The 19,004-nt window shown below is 42.6% G+C and overlaps 1 protein-coding gene across 1 annotated transcript in view; it reads right to left on the bottom strand.

Moving 5' to 3' along the window:
- The window catches only part of DNAAF5 (dynein axonemal assembly factor 5), a 127,346-nt gene that overhangs the window by 63,945 nt on the left and 44,397 nt on the right, over nt 1–19,004 (bottom strand). The window contains exons 5-6 of the mRNA XM_069209841.1: nt 5,146–5,378; nt 1,398–1,610 (exon numbers count right to left, since the gene is read on the bottom strand). Coding sequence (XP_069065942.1) covers nt 1,398–1,610; nt 5,146–5,378 — 446 coding nt within the window. The remainder of the gene's footprint in view (nt 1–1,397; nt 1,611–5,145; nt 5,379–19,004) is intronic.

Below are 19,004 nucleotides of genomic sequence, written 5' to 3'. Positions count from 1 at the left end.
TAACAGTGGCATGAACATTGGAAGGTAAACCTGCTCCGAAAATACTAATCTTGCACCTCGCTGGATTATCCTTGGGCAGCTTTGCCTCCCGAACAGAGTTCTGCAGGTCAGAAGTAACAAAACTACGAGTTTTCAGTTGTAACACATTGTAATACTAGATATTTTCCACCCTCGTCCCTCAACCTTAACTCGCAACCAGTTATCCCCATCTTGACTTCTACTAGCATTCCCTGAAACATATTCCTCCAGTGTCGAGAAAAATCATGGATTTGCAAAATTATAGTTTACAACTCGGAATACCAGAATTGAATCCTGGTATTCCTGCAGTGCTTGGAATGAGGATGTAGACAGAGTGTGATCAACAATGTCTAGGTGTGTTCAACTCAGATTTAAATTCGGAATGTGGAATACCCTTTCACATAAGAACGAGCAAGGACAGCCTAGAGAAGTTCTAAAAAGTTTATATCAACACCATGAGATTGTGAATGTGTTTTACGAAGCCACGTGTTAAATTATCCGACTAAGGACCTTAGAGAGAAAGCAGTTAAATGTAAGATGATTGAAGACTTTCACAAATGCTTTCGACTGAGAGCAACGCTGCAAGGTAAGACGACAGACGTGATTTGTGACCCATGTTTCTCTGGGTAATTACAATTTAGGAAATAAACCACAAGGAAGTCATATGACAATAGATCTTGTTCTAAGGATTATGGAGGATGAAGAATGGAAAAGCCCTTTTCCGGGATGAGCAAAACAAAGATGCTTATTACAGTGAGGAAGTATTATGCCTAAGGCAGGTTTTTCCCAAAGTGATCCTCTAGCAAGCAATCACTGTCAAACAACCCAATGATAGACAAATAACACCGAGTACAGGCAAGCTGGAACGCCCACAGTGCCTTTGTTGTCTGCCATCACTCTGAAATAATGATAGGGTGTAAGATTGCAAATGTATACATATCAAATTATTAGGCAGAGAAAAAACGAAAATGGGGAATCTTCTTACATCTGGTTACTTTTACTATCACATAAGGATTCAAACAAAAATGCCACAAGGAACACCTTACAAACATTCAGATAATCGGGTAAAATTCTAGAAGCAGCCAAGCTTTGAAATGCCTGCAGGAGTCACATGGCAAAAAAGACAAATGAGGACGGTAAAAAGGGAAGAGACACAACAAGCCCAAAAGTTACTCTTTACAACTGTGCATGATTAACATTTAAAAAAGGAAGCTTTCCTCTGCAGCAACGTTAGCGGAGGACCAGATTGTAAGAATTTTACAACGTTTCTAGTAGGATTCGATTAGTGATGCACACATTTTCTACTAGAGACATACGGTGCATAGTACACGGTTACTAATAACACCACTAAATGGCGCACAATTCTTCAGTTTTCTTACCTTTTCAGATCCTTGGCAAATTTCCTGTTTTGATAGAACATTAGCAATATTAATCAGATGGGGTTTAATCATTTGGCCAGAACTCCCTCGGATAACGGCAGCCAGCACCAGGAGATGGGAAGGCATGGGCGATTTCTGCAGCGCAGACATGATTAATCGCAAAAATACCTCTGGATTAACAAACGCACCGATCAACTCCGCTGATTTCACGCACTACGAAGTAATACAACAAAGCATTAGAAATTAGCGGCAAAAAAAAACAGGTACTGGTCTAGCCTGCCAACATCTCAGAGCCTAATGTGTCAGTATTTTTCACAATCGTTGCAATCTGTAGTGATTTAAAAAAGTTCTCTTTATCTCACTACACAGAGTTATTACTCCAAGAAAACTGACCCTCAAAAGCCTGATTGTTCATTAAATACTCAATCCTACAGAATTCTCTTTTTCTTTCTTCTTAGAAGGGGATGGCTGGACAGACCATTAGTTTTCATTGCACTCCTGACGGTTAATAGTTTTCTTCAGTACATCAAACTGAGACAAAGCAAGCGAGTGGCAGGGAGCCCTGAATATACTGTTTATCGGCAGGTCCTACATTTGTTAATGTTAAACTTACCTGAAAACATATTCAGCTTTTAAAAACTGATGTTGTAAAGCATTACAAAATATATGTCTTCAATAAACTTAGTCTCCAGAAATATCTTCTCAGCATTTGTGAGTACAAATGCATGGCAAGCTTTCGCCCAGTCATTAAATTAGGCCATTGGTGGAGAAATCAGACAGAAACAGCACTGAACAGAGATTAAGCCAAATCTAAAGTTAGCCATGGAGGCAAGGTGATTTTACTACTTTCCTCCTCTTGACTTGAGACTAAATACCAGCATCTGTGAGGCTCAACATGCAACACACTGTTAGTGCCACTAATTCTTAAGTAACACAAACCTTAACATTTACTACTGATAAGCTCTCTGTATAGACTATACACGAGCCAGGGTCATTCTAATGACTTTATGCTGCACCTTTTGACATTGAAGTAAGACCGGGACACCAAGCAATGTGTAAGGAACTGCTTTATGAATATTTGTGGTACATGTTTGGCCTCAAATTAAGTTTCAACATTTTCAAGCATCTGAACAAATCTTTTAAAAATAAAAATAGGGTCTATCTCCTTGATTCACTCTTCCCTTTATCGTTAGCTTTCGATTCTGGGAGATCTCAGTGGTGTGATAACAGCTAAAGTCAGCAGCGAGTGTGTCTCACTATGTGTACATATTCGACAAAAGCAAAAGTGTCTGTCCACAGCAAGAAGGACCAGGATGTGAAGAGCATATACTTCTTAAAATGGAAGCAAGGTGGATTTCTAAAGAGCCTTTAAAGTGTTAATATAGTCTCTCTGGCAATAAAAATGATTGCACCATTGAGGCAAGTCTAATTTTATCATGAGTTTCTTGCTCATAATATCTAGCACCTACAACTGGTACGGAGGTCTTCGTGCTACATTTGTATGATCAGACTGACTTCATTGTGGGCATTACTTTGTTGTACTCCTTTCTTCACCTTTACACAGGCGCAGCTCCTCCGTTTGGGCCCTGAGCCCTAAAACCTACCCCACATCGCCCCCCTCCCTCCTGCCAGCAGCACCCTCTGCAAATCCTTTTACATGGAAAGGATAATAAGCTTTGTTTATTATCCTTTCCATGTGAAAGTGGCGGGGCACTGGGGGCAACGAGCTGAGGGGAGTGCACTGTGCACTCCCCTCAGAGCACATGTGTGTTTGTCTGACCGTCTTGGGTTGGCCAAATACACATGCACACATGGCTCTCTCCAGCCCAGCAACACGGTTGACGGGCTTGAGAGGGCCTGCACAGGCTCCCAGTCTGCCTGGGAGTGCTGGGCACTCCCAGCCAATCCCGATGCTGCTCTGAGCAGCTTCAGGATTGGGCACCGGGCAGGCTGGGAGCCTGTGCCTTCAGCAGCGACAGGAGAGGAGCAGCGCAGGAGCAAATCAGGTAAGTGATTGTTTTTTAAATCATTTTTTATTAATTTTCTCCTGCGCCCCTCTGCGCCCTCCACCTCCGCCCCGACAAAGCCATGCAAGCCGCTCCTGCCTTTACATTAAGTTGTTGCCTAGGTTAGGGCATGCACTCTCTCTTGCTGGTACATCAGGTTCGCGAAAGCCATTCAACATTAGTTAAAAACCCTGATTTTAAGTTTAAGTGTGGTCCTGAAGATTGATACATCATTAAAAAAAAATGCACCACGAGCACAAAGTATGTGAAAAATAAAGGATAGAGTGCAGCAATAGCCTGGAAAGCTAAAACAAATAACTTGTGAGAAACTTAAAAACTGAGTGGTTTGATGTGTTAATCACATTGGTCCCATCGGCATGTCAATGTAATCCAACCAAACCAGGAAAGATGATAAAGAGCCTTTGGAATAAATGAGCAAAAACACACTTACTCCTTCCACTATGCATTAATATATAAAACAAATAAGGACAAAGCATGTAAATTGAATTTACGCAAGAACTTGTTGATGATTCAACAAACACAACAGATTAGCGCAAGACAACTGCAGAAACAATAGCCTGGAATTCACAAAAGAGACTTTTAATGATTAATGTTTAGATGAGGGCGGTGTACATTGCTTATTTATTTAAAAGCAAAAGGCTCTATGATTTCTGCTTCAGGGGTGCCGGGCAAAACTAACATGGAATCAGTACTTGGCTTTCATAACTTTAGAGGGAAGATTTGCGGTCATCAGATTGTCCGCACATAAAGCAGAGGCCCAGAAAACATTTTAATGCAAACTAACAGTAACTAACAAATGTATGATGGAACAATACATGAGCCAACCACGCATGCCTGAACAACGTGGCAGGAACAACGACCGCGTTGTTTCCACGAATGCCTTTACCACGCATGCCATTACAACGATTTTGTAGAGAAATACAACTAGCCCGATACCCACCACCCACCCTGAGCCCTAAAACCTACGCCAACCCCCCACCTGCCCTAAAAACAACCGACCCTACCCCCAAAAATAAAACTATCCACCCCTAAAAACAAAATCACCCCGGCCCCCACCCCAAAAACCAACTCCCATCCCCAAAAACCAAACAACCCCGACCCCACACCCCCAAAAAACAAACTATCATGACCCTCCCATCCCCAAAAACCAAACTACCCCGATGATCCCCACCCCAAAAAACAAAATACACTGCACCCCCAAAAAAACAAACTACTCTGACCCTCCCACCCCCAAGAACCAACGACCCGCACCACCAAAAAACAAACTACCCCGTTCCCCACCCGCAAAAAATAAACTGCCCGACCCCTTACCCCGCCCCTAAAATAGAACTGCCCCGATCCCCCCCCTAAAAAACAGAACCAACCAGATCTCCCCACCCTGCGAATAAAATAATTAAAATAAAAAAAACTACCCTACCACAAGACCATAATCCACCTGCCCACCCCTAAAAACTACCCCCCCCAACCCTGCCCCAGTCCCAATTATTTGACTGCGTCCTCTCCCGATGCCGACTCCCTTTTTCTCTGTCTTAACTACGCATGTGCGTCATTCAGAACATGTGTGGTTAAGGCAGAGAAAAAGGGAGTTGTTGTCAATGCAAGTGTGGTTCCGCTTGCATTAACAACGTAGGCCGCTGTTCCGGAGTCACTGTTCCGGATGTTCCCAATAACTAACTACTGATATCTGGATGCAAAGAGGTAACATACACCATTAAACTTACGTTGCTGACCACCTCACTTTCTTCATCTGAAGATGCTTGGTACAAGGTGCTGAGTATCAACTCCATGTGCTGCGTGATGTGATCCTCCGCGTGTAGCAAGAGAACAGCTAAAAGCTGTGCTGCTTTTATTCGGGTTCCCACGACCCAGTCTGTGATGTCATGGCTGATAGCTGGAAGGATTTTGGAGAGGTTTCTGTAAATCAGTTCACGACATCCTAGTTGTGGCCGATTGACTAAAAGAAAGATCAGGTAGAAAAAACGTTATTAAGGCAAATCAATCGGCGGTCTGAATATAAAAACAACATCACTAAATACAAGTAAGTTCCAACGAAAACCATTTGTGACACCAATCACAACAAGAGCTTGGTATGAGAAGATTAAATGTTGTGTCAATAGTCCAGTCAGTGATGTTGTTTATTATCATTTAGTTAAGCTAAATTCTTAATTGAGAATGAAGCATTTAGACTAGAAACGCCAATCACAGGCCCACATTAGAACATAGTCGTCAGCCTAAAGAGACAAAAGAGAAGCTGCTGTTTCTAAGTTGGTTAGTACTCCGATGTGTCATGATGGAGGAGTCAACCATTCTAGTTACCTGTTGCAAGTGAACTAAGTTACAAAACAGATATATTGAGGCCAAGTCAAGGCAACGAAGAATAAATGTACTATTATGAACATGAGCACCACCATGGGAATCCACACTCGAGTAGGCAGGATTACATGTACCTTCGGACAGATCATACAATACATCAGGAATGTTTTCCATTGAAATCTTCCTGAGCACTCCTAGGTTTCCTTCTAAGCTCAAGTGCAGGCCCAGCTTCACTAGCACAGACTCCCATACCCAGCCTCAGCTTTAAATCCCCAGGCATAGTAGCTACACTTAGGCCTCAGTAAGTACACAGGAAAACCTCATAAATACATATCTCTATATGTCCAGACACAGCCTCGTATGTATAGAAGAGTTTCATAAGCCACTAAATTTTGTACGACCCCAGACAGAGCCTAATTTTACAGTGTTGCTCCATAAGTCGCAGCAAAGTCCATTATATCCAGATTGAGCCCCAAATGATAACAACAATATGATAACGCCAGGTACAGCCACCCAGGAAAGTCTTCACAGACGAAATACTATGTCAACTGCAACTGTAATCATGCGCATGTATTGCCTCCTATACACCATGCAGCCTCACTTGGCCCAGTCATAGCCCACTGTGTTCAATACATCCTCCTATTTACAGGCTTAACCACAGATATTCACCCTAATATGCCCAAGATGATCTTCCTCTAAGACATAAGCCTAAATTTAAAGTTACCTCAGAATCATTCATTGGTGTAGCCTTATAATCATGGTACTGTCTCCTCCATCCCTCTTATTTGTATACAGCTCTCCTGTCCTAGCTGAACAGGGGTCACGTCAGAATAATGGCTCCACGCTAGCATGGCTTAGCAGTGCATGTGAAGTGTTGGGTGAGAAAGCGAATACCAAACATCCTAACTCAGCATGACCTCCCCTGCTCAGCTCTCCATTCAGAGAGGAACTGCACTGGTTACAGACTAATTCAGATGTCCTCCATCCCAGGGTAGGAGAGCAAGTGTGCCCAAGAGTCAGCATCCGGAACCCTCAAAAACAATGTGTGCTTCTGATGCTGCGGTGGCACTGGCAATCCCAAGAAAGTGGAAGCGGGAGAGACATGCTGCCCCAACCTGGACATAATTTCATGGTGCTGCTTGACAGGATTTTTGACAGGCTTTTCTTCCATCTGCTATATCTAGTGACACATCAGTGGAAGGAACGTTTCCTAGTCAATGCCCATCTATCCCCCAGCAGCAAACGTGAGGCTGTTAGTGGGTGACAGACAAAAGGGCAGGAGTAAACATGCTCCCAAGGAAGCTGCTTGCAGAGTCAGTACCAACAAAAGAAAGCATTGCGGAATCAGAGATTGTAAATACAGTGCCACAAACCACTTTAAAAGTCTAAGCCTATTCAACATGTCTCTCAAAGCAATAAAATATTGGTCTTGATCTTCTTTAAATCACATTCCATTGTTAAAAAGTAAGTTTATTGCAGCTTTTTTCAAGGTTCCGCTGCCAAGGATGCGCATACAGGAGATCAATTGATATATCTCTTCCTCGTTGCTACAAAGATAAATAAAAAAAGCTGCTTGTGGATTGTTTCACATCTCTGTGAGGATCCCAGAAATAACACATACATATTATTTGAAATTACATAATTTAAAAGCGTATGGAGTAAAAGGTCAATCGTTTTGGGCTTCATCACCACTACACAACCCTACGAAATACAACAGTGGTTTACCACTAGTAAATTTTCTATTTTTCAAAGGGAAATTTTAAACAGAGGCAATCAAATCTCCTTGTTTAGTGGTTGGGCCGTGTGGTCACCTTCAAAATGAATTTCATTCCTCCCTTTCTTATTTTCTCCAGCCACTTCCTCTATTTATCCCACAGTATAGCATCCAATCAAAAGTTGCTGAATTTTGTTTGGAAAAACAAACCTGCAATCCTGCAGGACCAATTGGATGTGAAACTGATATGGATCAGATATGAATCTGATCCGGTATTCACAATTTAGAACACCACAGGGGATTTTGAAAGAATGCTTGGTTACACTTTTTTGAAAGCTCCTGTTTGTGCATAGGCTTATTTGTTTTTCCAATTAAGGGGCTGTTACCGGTCATACTTAGGTGTAAAATGTTTAATTTTTCCTCATGTCAGTCATACCGAGCTAATGAGTCAAACCTGTGAGAGAGAGAGAGAGAGAGAGAGAGAGAGAGAGAGAGAGAGAGAGAGAGAGTGTGTGTGCGCGCCAGAGAGAGAGAAAATGAGAGAGTGAGAGTGTGTGTGCGCGCACGAGAGAGAGAAAGTGTGAGAGAGAGAGTGTGTGTGTGTGTGTGTGTGTGTGTGTGTGTGTGTAAGAGTGAGAGAGAATTCAGCATAGTGTTCGGTACAATGGACTTTCTGTCGGGTTTACTCTTCACATTAGCAGAGAAATTCCTCTAAAGAACAATAATAGAAGAACGATGGATTAAACACAATATAATCGTAACCAAAGGTTTCAGAAATTAAACGTGCATGATAATATGGCGGCGATGCTACATTTAAGTATCGTTTTTTTTCTTCTCACAAATAGGTTTTACATTATTTCAGTTAAAAAAGGGTCAAACAATTCCCATTCACATTTTCTCCTAACACCGCCTGGAGGGTGAAGGAAAGGACCCACATGACACAAAACCAACACGTGTTTGAAAAGGATCCCCAAAGAATGCTTTTTAATGCACATATGAAGTATTTCAGACCGTCCTCCTTTGTGCTTTAACAAGACAGCACTTACAAGCAACAAAAGTTGACAAGAAATGGCAAGGGGTCAGGCAAGAGTGGAAAAATGTCCACGCAATCAAATATCCAGTAAATCTAGAGTAGCATTTGTTTGCCCTGGGGAGGATTTTTTCAAAGATTCAGAGGGTATGTGGGCTACTCCTTTACTCGAGACATCCCAGTTTAGACACTGCGGGTCCCCAGGCTGAGGCTCACATACCTCCTCCTTCCACCATCATCTGTCTTCTCCTTGCCTCAAGCGCTTGCTACTGCTCAATGGAAAGTTTGGCACCATTCACTTTTCGTCGACCTTCACCCACCTGTCACCACAAGATCAAAGCACCTCAAGGTCATGGTGAGAAGAGTGACGGCAGAACGGGATGGCCAGACACAATTTATTACCCCAAGAGGAGTGCAGCACAGAAGGTAACGTATGCAATATGTATTTAGCAGGAATCATTCGTTTGTCCACACGTCCTAATTTATTAAACACCGCAGGTGGAAGTTCACCGTCTGTCCCTTGTTAGGAGACAGCGGAACAGGAACTATCGGATGCAAACTGGCAGCAAAATGAATTACCAAGGTTTCTCCCAAGCCCTGAGGGGCTCTGCTGTTCTGAACTTCTAAGCACCAGCCTTATAGGGTCAGGTGCGGGATCTCCTCTGTAATTATCTTCAAGCATTTCCTTTAAAACATAATTACAGCTTTTCAGGGGGCGAGATGCGTGAAAAGATAAATTTAACAACTGAACTTAGTTTACTGCACAAAAAGGACAAAACCTTGTGAGTCAAGGCGCAGAACCGCAACAACAATTTAACAATCCACTCAGTCAGTGCGATCCACTTGAAAAATAGCAATCAGAGAAAACGCTTAAAGTGGTGTCATATTAAGATCTAGCTCAGAGGAATTACAGTGCAATTCAACCACAGCACTTTGGCTGTTAGAAATAGGTTTGATAACATAAAAATAATATTGGTTTTGCACTCTCTGTGAACTGTATTGAAGGTGGCAGACATCTTACAAAGACACAAGACGTGTACTTCAAATCGTGAAAGTTGCGTAGAGTATTGGACTGATGGCACCTGCCAAGACCTGAACGAATGCAGACCAATGGAAAGCAGAGGTCCCTCATGAAACTTTAGGTTGCACCTTTAATCGCTCACCCAACTACCATTCTGCAACTCTGGTTTACAGTCCAGCCTCGGGTCAGTGGGAAGGCTGTGGGCTCCTCGCAATGTTCTCACGCTGCACATGCATAGTGTAGGCTGTAACATATTGACTGTTTACACTTTGTAAATGGTTACTGCATGTCAATTGCAGTCTCTAGAGAAGGCAAGGGCCATTCCATGTTTTGCAACTGTATAGGTGGTCACAGAGAATTTGTGCCTACACTCGAGAGCTGAAAGGGGGAGGAATGCTCCATTGCTGTCCCATATACTATGCTAGTCACACAGGTTTGCAATTTTTGAGCTGTGATTTGTAATGGTAACTACAAATCACAGTGCATTTTTCTGCACTGCTAATTTCTGCTCTACGTTCACTAAGTTTGTGTATCACTTTGCAAATGGAGACTCGTTTAGAAACTGAAGCCCAATATGTAGAAAAATGTGAACTTTGATATACATAGGTATGCACAAAGGTCCCAGTGTTTCAGAATTCAATCTAATTCTGCCTCTGTACATTTTACACAGGGTTTTTACCAACTTGTCACCAACGTGGCCCAATTACTTTCAGCATACAAATTTGACAGTGTTAGGGCCTAGTCAGTAGCAGCTCGTCTATAGGGCATTAGGATGTTGCCCTGCCACCCAAGATCTACCACTGGCATCCCATCAATATCCTTTTTGTTTCCTACCTAACCTTGATTTGCAAGTATATGTTATTCTGTGAATCAGTGTCTTTTAGATGCAACATGTCCAAAGGGGGACTCTGCAGCTCATCGCTGCAAGTTCTGTTGGGGGGGAGGGGGACATGGCCATCGTTATCATAAGATGTTTAACCATTAGCTACAATGGCAGGCTCCCCAATATATCTAATAGGCATGTAAGGCTGACAAATGCTTAATACAGTTAGCCCATCATGCACACTTAAATGCTTCCCAATCTGCACTCTGTCAGCAAGCAAAGGGAACAGGATACGGGCCCCTTTTCTCCAATGAAATGCTGGGTTGGTTTAGCCAACCAATCCAGAGGTCGCACTTATTCTCTTTACTGTAATAAACAATATAATAGTGTTTTTTGGGATTGGCTGGGATCTCTTCTGACAGGAAATAAGGCTAGCAGACATTAACCGGGCGCAGGGTTAAGAACAACAAGACCAATCAATATGGGTCCCTATTCTGAAGCACATATTAATTGCCCATACTATTCTGCCTAACTTCCTTCGTACGCTAAATGTGACAGTCTAAGTCACTGTACAGAAGGGTATGAAAAGTGAGCGATGTGTTGAGTAGTCATCGGACCCTATTTGAGACAGAGCATGTTATGACTTCATAAAAATCTTAAAAGTCGTAGGCACTGAGCCTACGGCTGCTACAGCAACTAAACAGATGTTTGCTTTCCATTTAATATATTTATTGGCTGCATTATTTTTTATCAGACTTGCAGCCCTTAAGTGACAGAAACAGTGCAGAACAACTAATCTCCAATTCCAACATATTAAAAATGGGTAGTGAAATTTGAAGTGAATGCTTGCTCAGTTGACAAGAACAATACAAACGTACTTGTACAATATCACGTAACATTATTTCTACAGTACTGAACTGCTGTAAAATCTGAACTGATGGGTGCTAGCACCAGTTTTTTACGTAAAATGCTCAGGTTGAGTCGATACTCCAAAGTAGTTAAAACTTTTTGAGGTACCCCTTCTGAATTCATTTTCAGATCTTGGACTCTTCCGTTTCCTTAATCAAAATGTCCTGTAAATGTCACCATTTTGTCCTTTATTTTTCAAGATATCCGCGAAGGAGACACTCCCCCAAACGTCTCTTATATTACTCAGGATCACTCACTTTGCTTGCGCGGTCAAAATCAAGATTAATTTTTATGCCCCACCACTTGAAATTTCAACAGCCACACCTGGACCAAGCTCCCACTGTGTGCAACACCACTAAGATGATTGCTCGAAATGACCATCTTTTATGCAGTACCATGCCAGATATTCGCCTTGACTGTTTTGCTGGCTGTGCACTTTACCACTGGTTAGCAAGGGTAAAGTGCCTTGGCTCTATTTATCAACATTATGACCTTTAAGTCTCTAGAATATGGTACCTAAAGTGTGCCCAGGGCTTGCAAGTTAAATGTCATCAGTGGGCTGCATCACATACTGTGTCACCCAATACAGTGGCAGGATAAAGTACACTGCTGGCCTGCCATGTACATCACTGAGGTCCAGGTTTTAACTTCAAATTTAACCTGCCAAAATACCTCCTTTTGACAGGCCTAAACACTCCCTTAACTTTTAATAAGAAGTCACCCCTAAGTAGGCCTTACTACCCATTAAGGCAGGATGCTTGGTATTTAAGAGTAGGACATGTAAACGTTTTATGTTAAAAATCCTATTACAGTGAACACAACCAAAATGCTATTTTCACTGTAGCAGGGTCAGCTGTTCCATAGGAAACCACTGTGATACAATGTTAGATTTAATACTGCTTCCTCCACATAGGAAACAGCTAGAGAGTTAATTCTTGGGCTTTTAAAAACATTTATTACAATTATACATTACCCAATTTATTGGTAAAGTCAGATTTGTAATAAATATTATAGATTAGGTACTTTAAAAAAGTTGCCTGTTACCCGCCTAAAGCCTCTAGAAGCCCATTCACATGAGCTTCCAGCTGTCACCCAGAGGCTGACTAGGGGGAGGAAACGAGGTGTAAGGCACGGGAAGAGCAGTACACCAGTAAGTCAGAGTGGATAGGAAGGATTAAGGGGGGAGTGCGGGGGATCAAGAGAAAGGGAGGAAGAGGCCTGAGAAGGAAAGAGAGATGGACGTGGGAAAAGCAGAATTTGTGAGGAAAGAGCTCAAATGCTAAGGGGTGAGAAAAGAGTGACCAATGAGAAAGAGAGATGTTGGGAGGATAAATGGTTGGCTAGATTTGAGAGTGAAGATAAGGTGAGAGGTGACTGGACAACACCAGAAGTGGAATATGCTTTTAAGGCAAGTAATGGGTCAAGGTATGAATGCCACAAGGACTGGGTCAGGAAGAAGTGCAAATGTGGGAGGAGAGAGTAAGGGGTAGCATGGGCAGGAAGGAAAAGAGTAAGGAATAAGGATATGACAGGGTAAGATGTCAGAGGATGGCAGTCTATAAAACGTGGGGATAAAGAGAAAAAAATGTTACTATTGCTGAGGAGGTGTTGATGGTTGTACCTTCAGAAAGCATGTATGTGCTACATTTTTTAGCTCCTGAGGTCTGGGGACCAAGAGGAGAGAGAAGTGAGACAGCAGGAAGATACTGCATAAACAGCATTTGCCAGCTCTTCCTTTTAAAATAATTCAAGAGCATCTTAAAATTACTTAGCTTGAAGAATGATTATAAGATTTGAGATCCCCTGTCCTGTCCACCCCATCATGAGAAGAGAGGGGAAAAAGAGAAATACTCTACCACAGATCTCCAATTAAAATTCACTTAAAAAAAATTGTTTCTGGACTTTTCTTGTGTTTTGTTTTGATATTTATTACTGTTTGAGTGCTGCATAAATACTTAACACATCGTCTCTAAGTTAAGCCTATCTAGTCTGTGCTGTAGGTAACAGGAGGTTCAGCTCAAGTTAATTCAGTGACTTCAGTGGTGCATTTTTGGGTATTTTTGGAGGTGGTTCCTCACCCCACCCAACTAATACCCACATTTCTTACAACATGCCTTTCAAATGATTGCTGCAGACGCATAACTTGAAATGATAGGGCACCCCTGCAAAATGTGGTGAGCCCCTGACACTCCCATATCGCAGAGTTTTTCATAGGCCTTAGGTTGAATAGGAGGGTCCCTCCGTTGCAGGGACCTGTATTAATCCCCTGAAGAAGAGCCTCCTGTTAGCTTGCAAGTAGAAGACATGCTGTTGCAGACTTATCTTGGCTTCCACGAGGTAAACTTGTGGGTTAAAGAACATCAGGTATCGGATCAGAGAGCTTCTGAGCTGAATAAAGGTGCCCATGCCTAGCCTGTGCCTGTGATGTGCGTTTCACATTCCACATCCACTGTTGCTAAGCAAACAAATGAAAAAGTATCTAACAGCAGCTATGTTGTAAGGCTCTTGTGGCTATCCATCAATCAGAGACCCAGAGTAACTAAATAGAAAAAAAAAGTTATTTCTTGCTCAGGGGTTGGACAACAACATGTCACAGTATGGAACATAACTCTTTTTCCAGAATGCGCAGGGGGAAGGGACGTGATGCGTTACACATACACATGTTCTGCTCTGTGCCTAGCAGTCATTTTGTCTCTGGCACATTACCCAGGCAAAAAGTAAAGTGATGAGGGTACTGAGGCCTCTAGGAGCCAGTACGCACAACACGGGAAGCCACACTCCACCAATGCAGAAGTCAAAATCAAAGCCAATGAATGCATCACATTTTCAATACTAATTTTCAGGGTGAGACGTAAACTTCATTTTAGGGCATTTAGTTGGCGTTTTAAGTAAAATAACAGTAGGGCTCACGTAGGGAGGAGAAACGCGACTTAATGGAGGGAAAAATACTTATCACAGGACAGAGCTGCATGGAACTCTTAACTGACTTAAATCCACAGGTTTGATTTGGTTCTCGACGGTAGCTGGAACAGGAGGTGACAGACAATAAAATACTCCTTTCACTCCGTTCAAGGTTAAACCGCGCTGTCAAATCAGTCACCCAGGTGAAATATTTTCCCTTTGCACACAGCCATTGCCGGGTAACATACATTATAACAATAATATACGTTCAAAGGAGACCAGCGCTGCGGAACCGCCTGTCTTGGACGCGATATGGCCCCGGGCACAGCTCCGAGAGTCTGTCAGGGAGGCGCTCCATTCAGGCGAAGACTTGTCCTCCCGCTCCAGGGGCGCGACCTATCAGGCTGGACCCCGGTCTGGAGGACAGCGCGCGACTCTGGTCTCATCTTAACAACCTCTACTGATTTCCAAAAGTTAATTTAAGCCGCCAGATGCAGGCTGAAAAACTCTTTAAGACACTAGACGTTTCTTCGATTAACAAAATATGGTCTGTAGAAGGTAAAACTATTGTACATCTCTTTTTGTGCTATTTGTTTGGGCCAAGGACAACCGCCAGAGACCGGTTCAAAGCCCATGTCTTCCAATCAGCGGTTGTTTCACTTACAGAATTGATAGGTCGCCCGAGACCCTCTTCACGAAAAAGAGACAATCTCAGCACAGGGCAAAGGGGTGGGTTGTGTAAATAACTTCCTTAAGCGCCCAACTCCTCCCTAAAATGAGCCAAGTCCTGCTAAATGGCCACTCCCATTCCTAAAGTCTGCTTGCAGCCCTCGTGCCCTAACTAGACTTCAAGCCAGCAGTAGGAACATGCCTCTACTCCTCAGTTTAGCAATACAAACTATGATTGGGATGCAGTGGGCCCCCTGCGCCACTGAGCCCGGGTGCGGCGGGCCTCCTGCACCACTGAGCCCCGGTGCCACTGCACCTTCTGCACTGCTGATCGCTACGACACTGCTGGTGGGGGATTCTGTTCACCAAGAACCCCGAGGCCAAAGGTCACCCTCATCTGAATCTGTCCCTGGTCCCAGTCGCCAAAAGAAGTAAAAACACTGCAAAATGAACTGCAATTCCACACAGGAAAGAAAGGAAAAGTTATTTATGACTCAGCTTAGGAAAGGTTTATCACGTTTAGATACTAAGACCCACTTTTGCGAAGTGTTATTTGGTTTGGTACTTAAAATCACCAATCTTTACAAGTTTATCTCAGTATAAAAGGTATCACCCACTCTGGTCAATTAAACTATAAGTTCAATGACTTACTCAGACAAGCACAGGCAAAGGCAAAAGGTTTGATTTTAATAATCATGCAGCATTAACAGATTAGAATGGGACACATGGGAGAGAGCCAACTGGAGTGGATAGAGAGCTAGAGTTGTGAAGCAGTCCCCTCATACAGTTCAATGCAAGCACAAGAGTGGAGGCGTAAGGATACATCGAAACAGCCAATATCATTAAGGGAGAAAACTACTCCAATGGGCTGAGCTAAGACGTGATGGACAAAGTCTCAAGCCAATGGCTGAAAGATGCTGCTCAAAGAAAGATGATGGTCAAAAGATGTGAACTGTAAACTCACACTATGTACACTGTAAGCAATAGGTTTGTTTGCTTGCTGCACTGGCACAACCCAGATCTAAAAATTGCCAAAGCCTTATTACATCACTCAATATAGCGTCACATTGTCACACCTTCAGGTTTAGCATCAGTTAATACATTATGACTAGTATAATTATATGTACATATTGTATTGCATTGTAATTTGATTAATGAAGGTCTTACTATCTCTGATGAAGCATAGAATCACTTCATGACAAGAAGCTACTCCAGCACCAAGAATGGTGGTCAGCCAATGGTTATTGATTATTGTTGGTTAAAACTGGGATCAGTCTTCTGCATTCCAGGAAATCATCCTATGTGTCTGCTCAAGGTTCCTGTGGTAGATTAGATTAACAGGAAGTAGGCGTTATCATTAGGGGGGGCCTATGTGCGTTTTTGCAAATGTTTGGTGGGATGAATAGACAGGGTAGAGGAAGTTATGTCTGGTTAGGTTGCACTGGTATAGTTCAAAGAAGGGAACGTTGTGGTCAATGAACAATGTGTAGGCAATTTGAAGAAATATAGTAAACAAGGTTAAGGGAGATTAGCAAGCATTTTAGAATGGGCTATACCCACATAGAGGAGACAAACAGAGAATGGCTGTATGAAGGGGGGTATTAAAAATAAGGAAAAGGCAACAATTAAAGGTTTTAAGTCAAAGTCACATTTTCATGCAGGGTTTTAGAATAAATTGGGAGGAGGCTTTTTTGTGATGGCATGCAATATCAGGGCGTTGAAACTGTAGAATGGTAAACAATATTTATGTATGAGATAGTGCTATACGAAGTACTTTGATAGGCACTAGAATTGGGGAAAACAGTCCTTCTGCCTCTGGGATTAATTTTATTTTAGGAGATGAATGCCCTCTTCATAGTATATGGACGTTCAATCCTGCCCTGTGTGCCTGACTGTGTGTTTAAGTGTTATCCTGGCTTGCTATTTCAGTCCTTTCATCACACTAATCTAGTGTGTTCTCAGAAGCCTAGGCCTGTATCTGACAATGTGAGGTCCAGCACCTGTCCTAAGACCCGGGGAGCACACTAAGGACACACTCGGAGTGGGAAGAAGCCTACCATCCTGGTCTTCAGGTTAGTGCATCAGGTGGTGGTGGCAACATATCAGGTTTCATGATCTATAGTTTACAAGTCCTTTTTATCTGTGTTAGTGAGGGTATGGGCTACCGGCTTCTCTCATGTAAAGTTCTGCTGTTATGTGAACACACTGCACCCTATGTAAAGCGTATGTCACGTGCATGTAGCACATGTGTAGCAGGACTCTGTATGGATTAGTCTACATAGTGAAAAGAGAGGTTTTGTAGCAAATGGGTAACGTCCTTTTAATCCCCTTGGATATTTTTCTTTTGGATACTACAGTTTTGAACTTTTATTCTGAGTGAGTCTCCCTAACTGAGAAAATGGACTGAGAGTGCTAACCTCCGGTGTCCGCCTTTTAAGATATGTCTGCTGCTGTGCAGCTAGGGTCAGGGGATCTGGCCTGGTTGCATGTGATCACGAGCAAATGCGTGTCATGTAGGTCCATTCTGGATGCTGCTGGTTTAGCATTTCTTAAGGCATTAGATGAAGACAGCTTTCTCATACAGTGGAAGCAAACTGTCTGCATTCATTAATGTCGCTGGTGGGTGTAGATCCAGACACTGAAGTGATGCAGATGAGGACAGGGCTACCTTTAGAAATTCAATCTTAGCCTGGGTCTCCTGATTAGATTTTCCTCAACACTGCCATTTGGTAGGTGGTTTGGGGGTGGGTGGGGGCTGGTTGGGTGGGGGGAGGGGAACGGAGTGTGGATCTACTTTTTTTTTGTCTGAGGTGAGGATGTTCCTAGGTTTGGCCTGCCCTTTGACTAGCCCCGATTCAACTTTGGGGAGTCTGATGGTAGGTAGGTGTGAAATTCATACCCCATAATGCACACGTTTTGGGAACTTCAGTTTGGAAATAGCAGTAATTCTATCACCTGGGTGAAAAATCAGTTAACACAAAGGCTACATCTGGATAGCAGCCAAAGAAGGACATTCGCAGCAGACCCACCTCAGCATGTGCACATTAGCGTTGCAAAAAAGAACAAGCAGTCGCAATTAAATGGATCACACATTTGCTTGAGTTAGAGCTATTGGCATTGTAAATTAATTACTGGACTTTTCTTGCCACATAAATTGGTCAACCTTGCCTCATAATTTGGTCTCTTTCTGACACATAATTCAAGTGGCCCTGCATATAACTCAAGCACTTCCATTTACCTTCTTCCTCTATCTTCAGCCAAAAATGAAAATGTTTCCAATTATGCTCCTAATTTAAATCTGCCATGCTAATTCCAGTGAATTACTTCATAGGTGGTACCAGCACCACTAGTCTGCATTTGGACTGCAGGCTAGATCAGTTGCCAGAGAGTCTACGCTACAGTTGATACTAAGGTCCTATATTTTACCAAGGGATGATAGGAGAGAACAACCATTTGCAATGCAATAGGTCTCGCATTTGCTTGAGTTAGAGCTATTGGCATTGTAAATTCATAACTGGACTTTAAGTTGGTCAGCCCTGCCTCATAATTTCATCTTTTTCTGTCATATTATTCCAATGGCCCTGCATATAACTAAAGCACTTCCATTTACCTTCTTCCTCTAGCTGCAGCAACAAATGAAAATGTTGCCATTTAGCATCCTAATTTGAATCTGCCATGCTAATTCCAATAGAATATCACTTTCTTCACCCCACAATCAGAGCTGCTGGCTGGCTAACACAATTCACCCAAAAAAGACACACAACAGTCACAGAGGAGAAATAAACTAGAAGGGTCACCCAAACTTGTCAAGAGTGTTCAAACAGTCATAGTGCAATAAGGCCTGAATCTTGGTCATAATTGTAATAAGGAGAGATTATTAAAACATATACAATTATCATATAAACCTTTATCAGAAATACACTTTTGGCATGTGACTTTTATGCTCAAAACAGACCCTAGAGGCCACCATAACAAAAATATAATTTGCAAGAAGCATGGTCATGTAACCATATTGTTAGCCCCTACAGGGCATAACCCCATGAAAAAACAGGAGAAAGTACTGCAGTGTAACCATGTACTTAGCCCCTAGAAGGTGTTTTAGGGCTAGCAGCCCTAATGCAATGATATACAAACAAGACCTCTAAAACTAAACTTCTGCCAGGGGTAAAACAAATGTTCTAGCCATGAGCAAGCATAAAA

Source organism: Pleurodeles waltl, chromosome 10, assembly GCF_031143425.1.
Source record: "Pleurodeles waltl isolate 20211129_DDA chromosome 10, aPleWal1.hap1.20221129, whole genome shotgun sequence".
In the NCBI taxonomy this organism is placed as follows: Eukaryota; Metazoa; Chordata; class Amphibia; order Caudata; family Salamandridae; genus Pleurodeles; species Pleurodeles waltl.
This window is presented reverse-complemented; position numbering and strand designations above follow the sequence as displayed.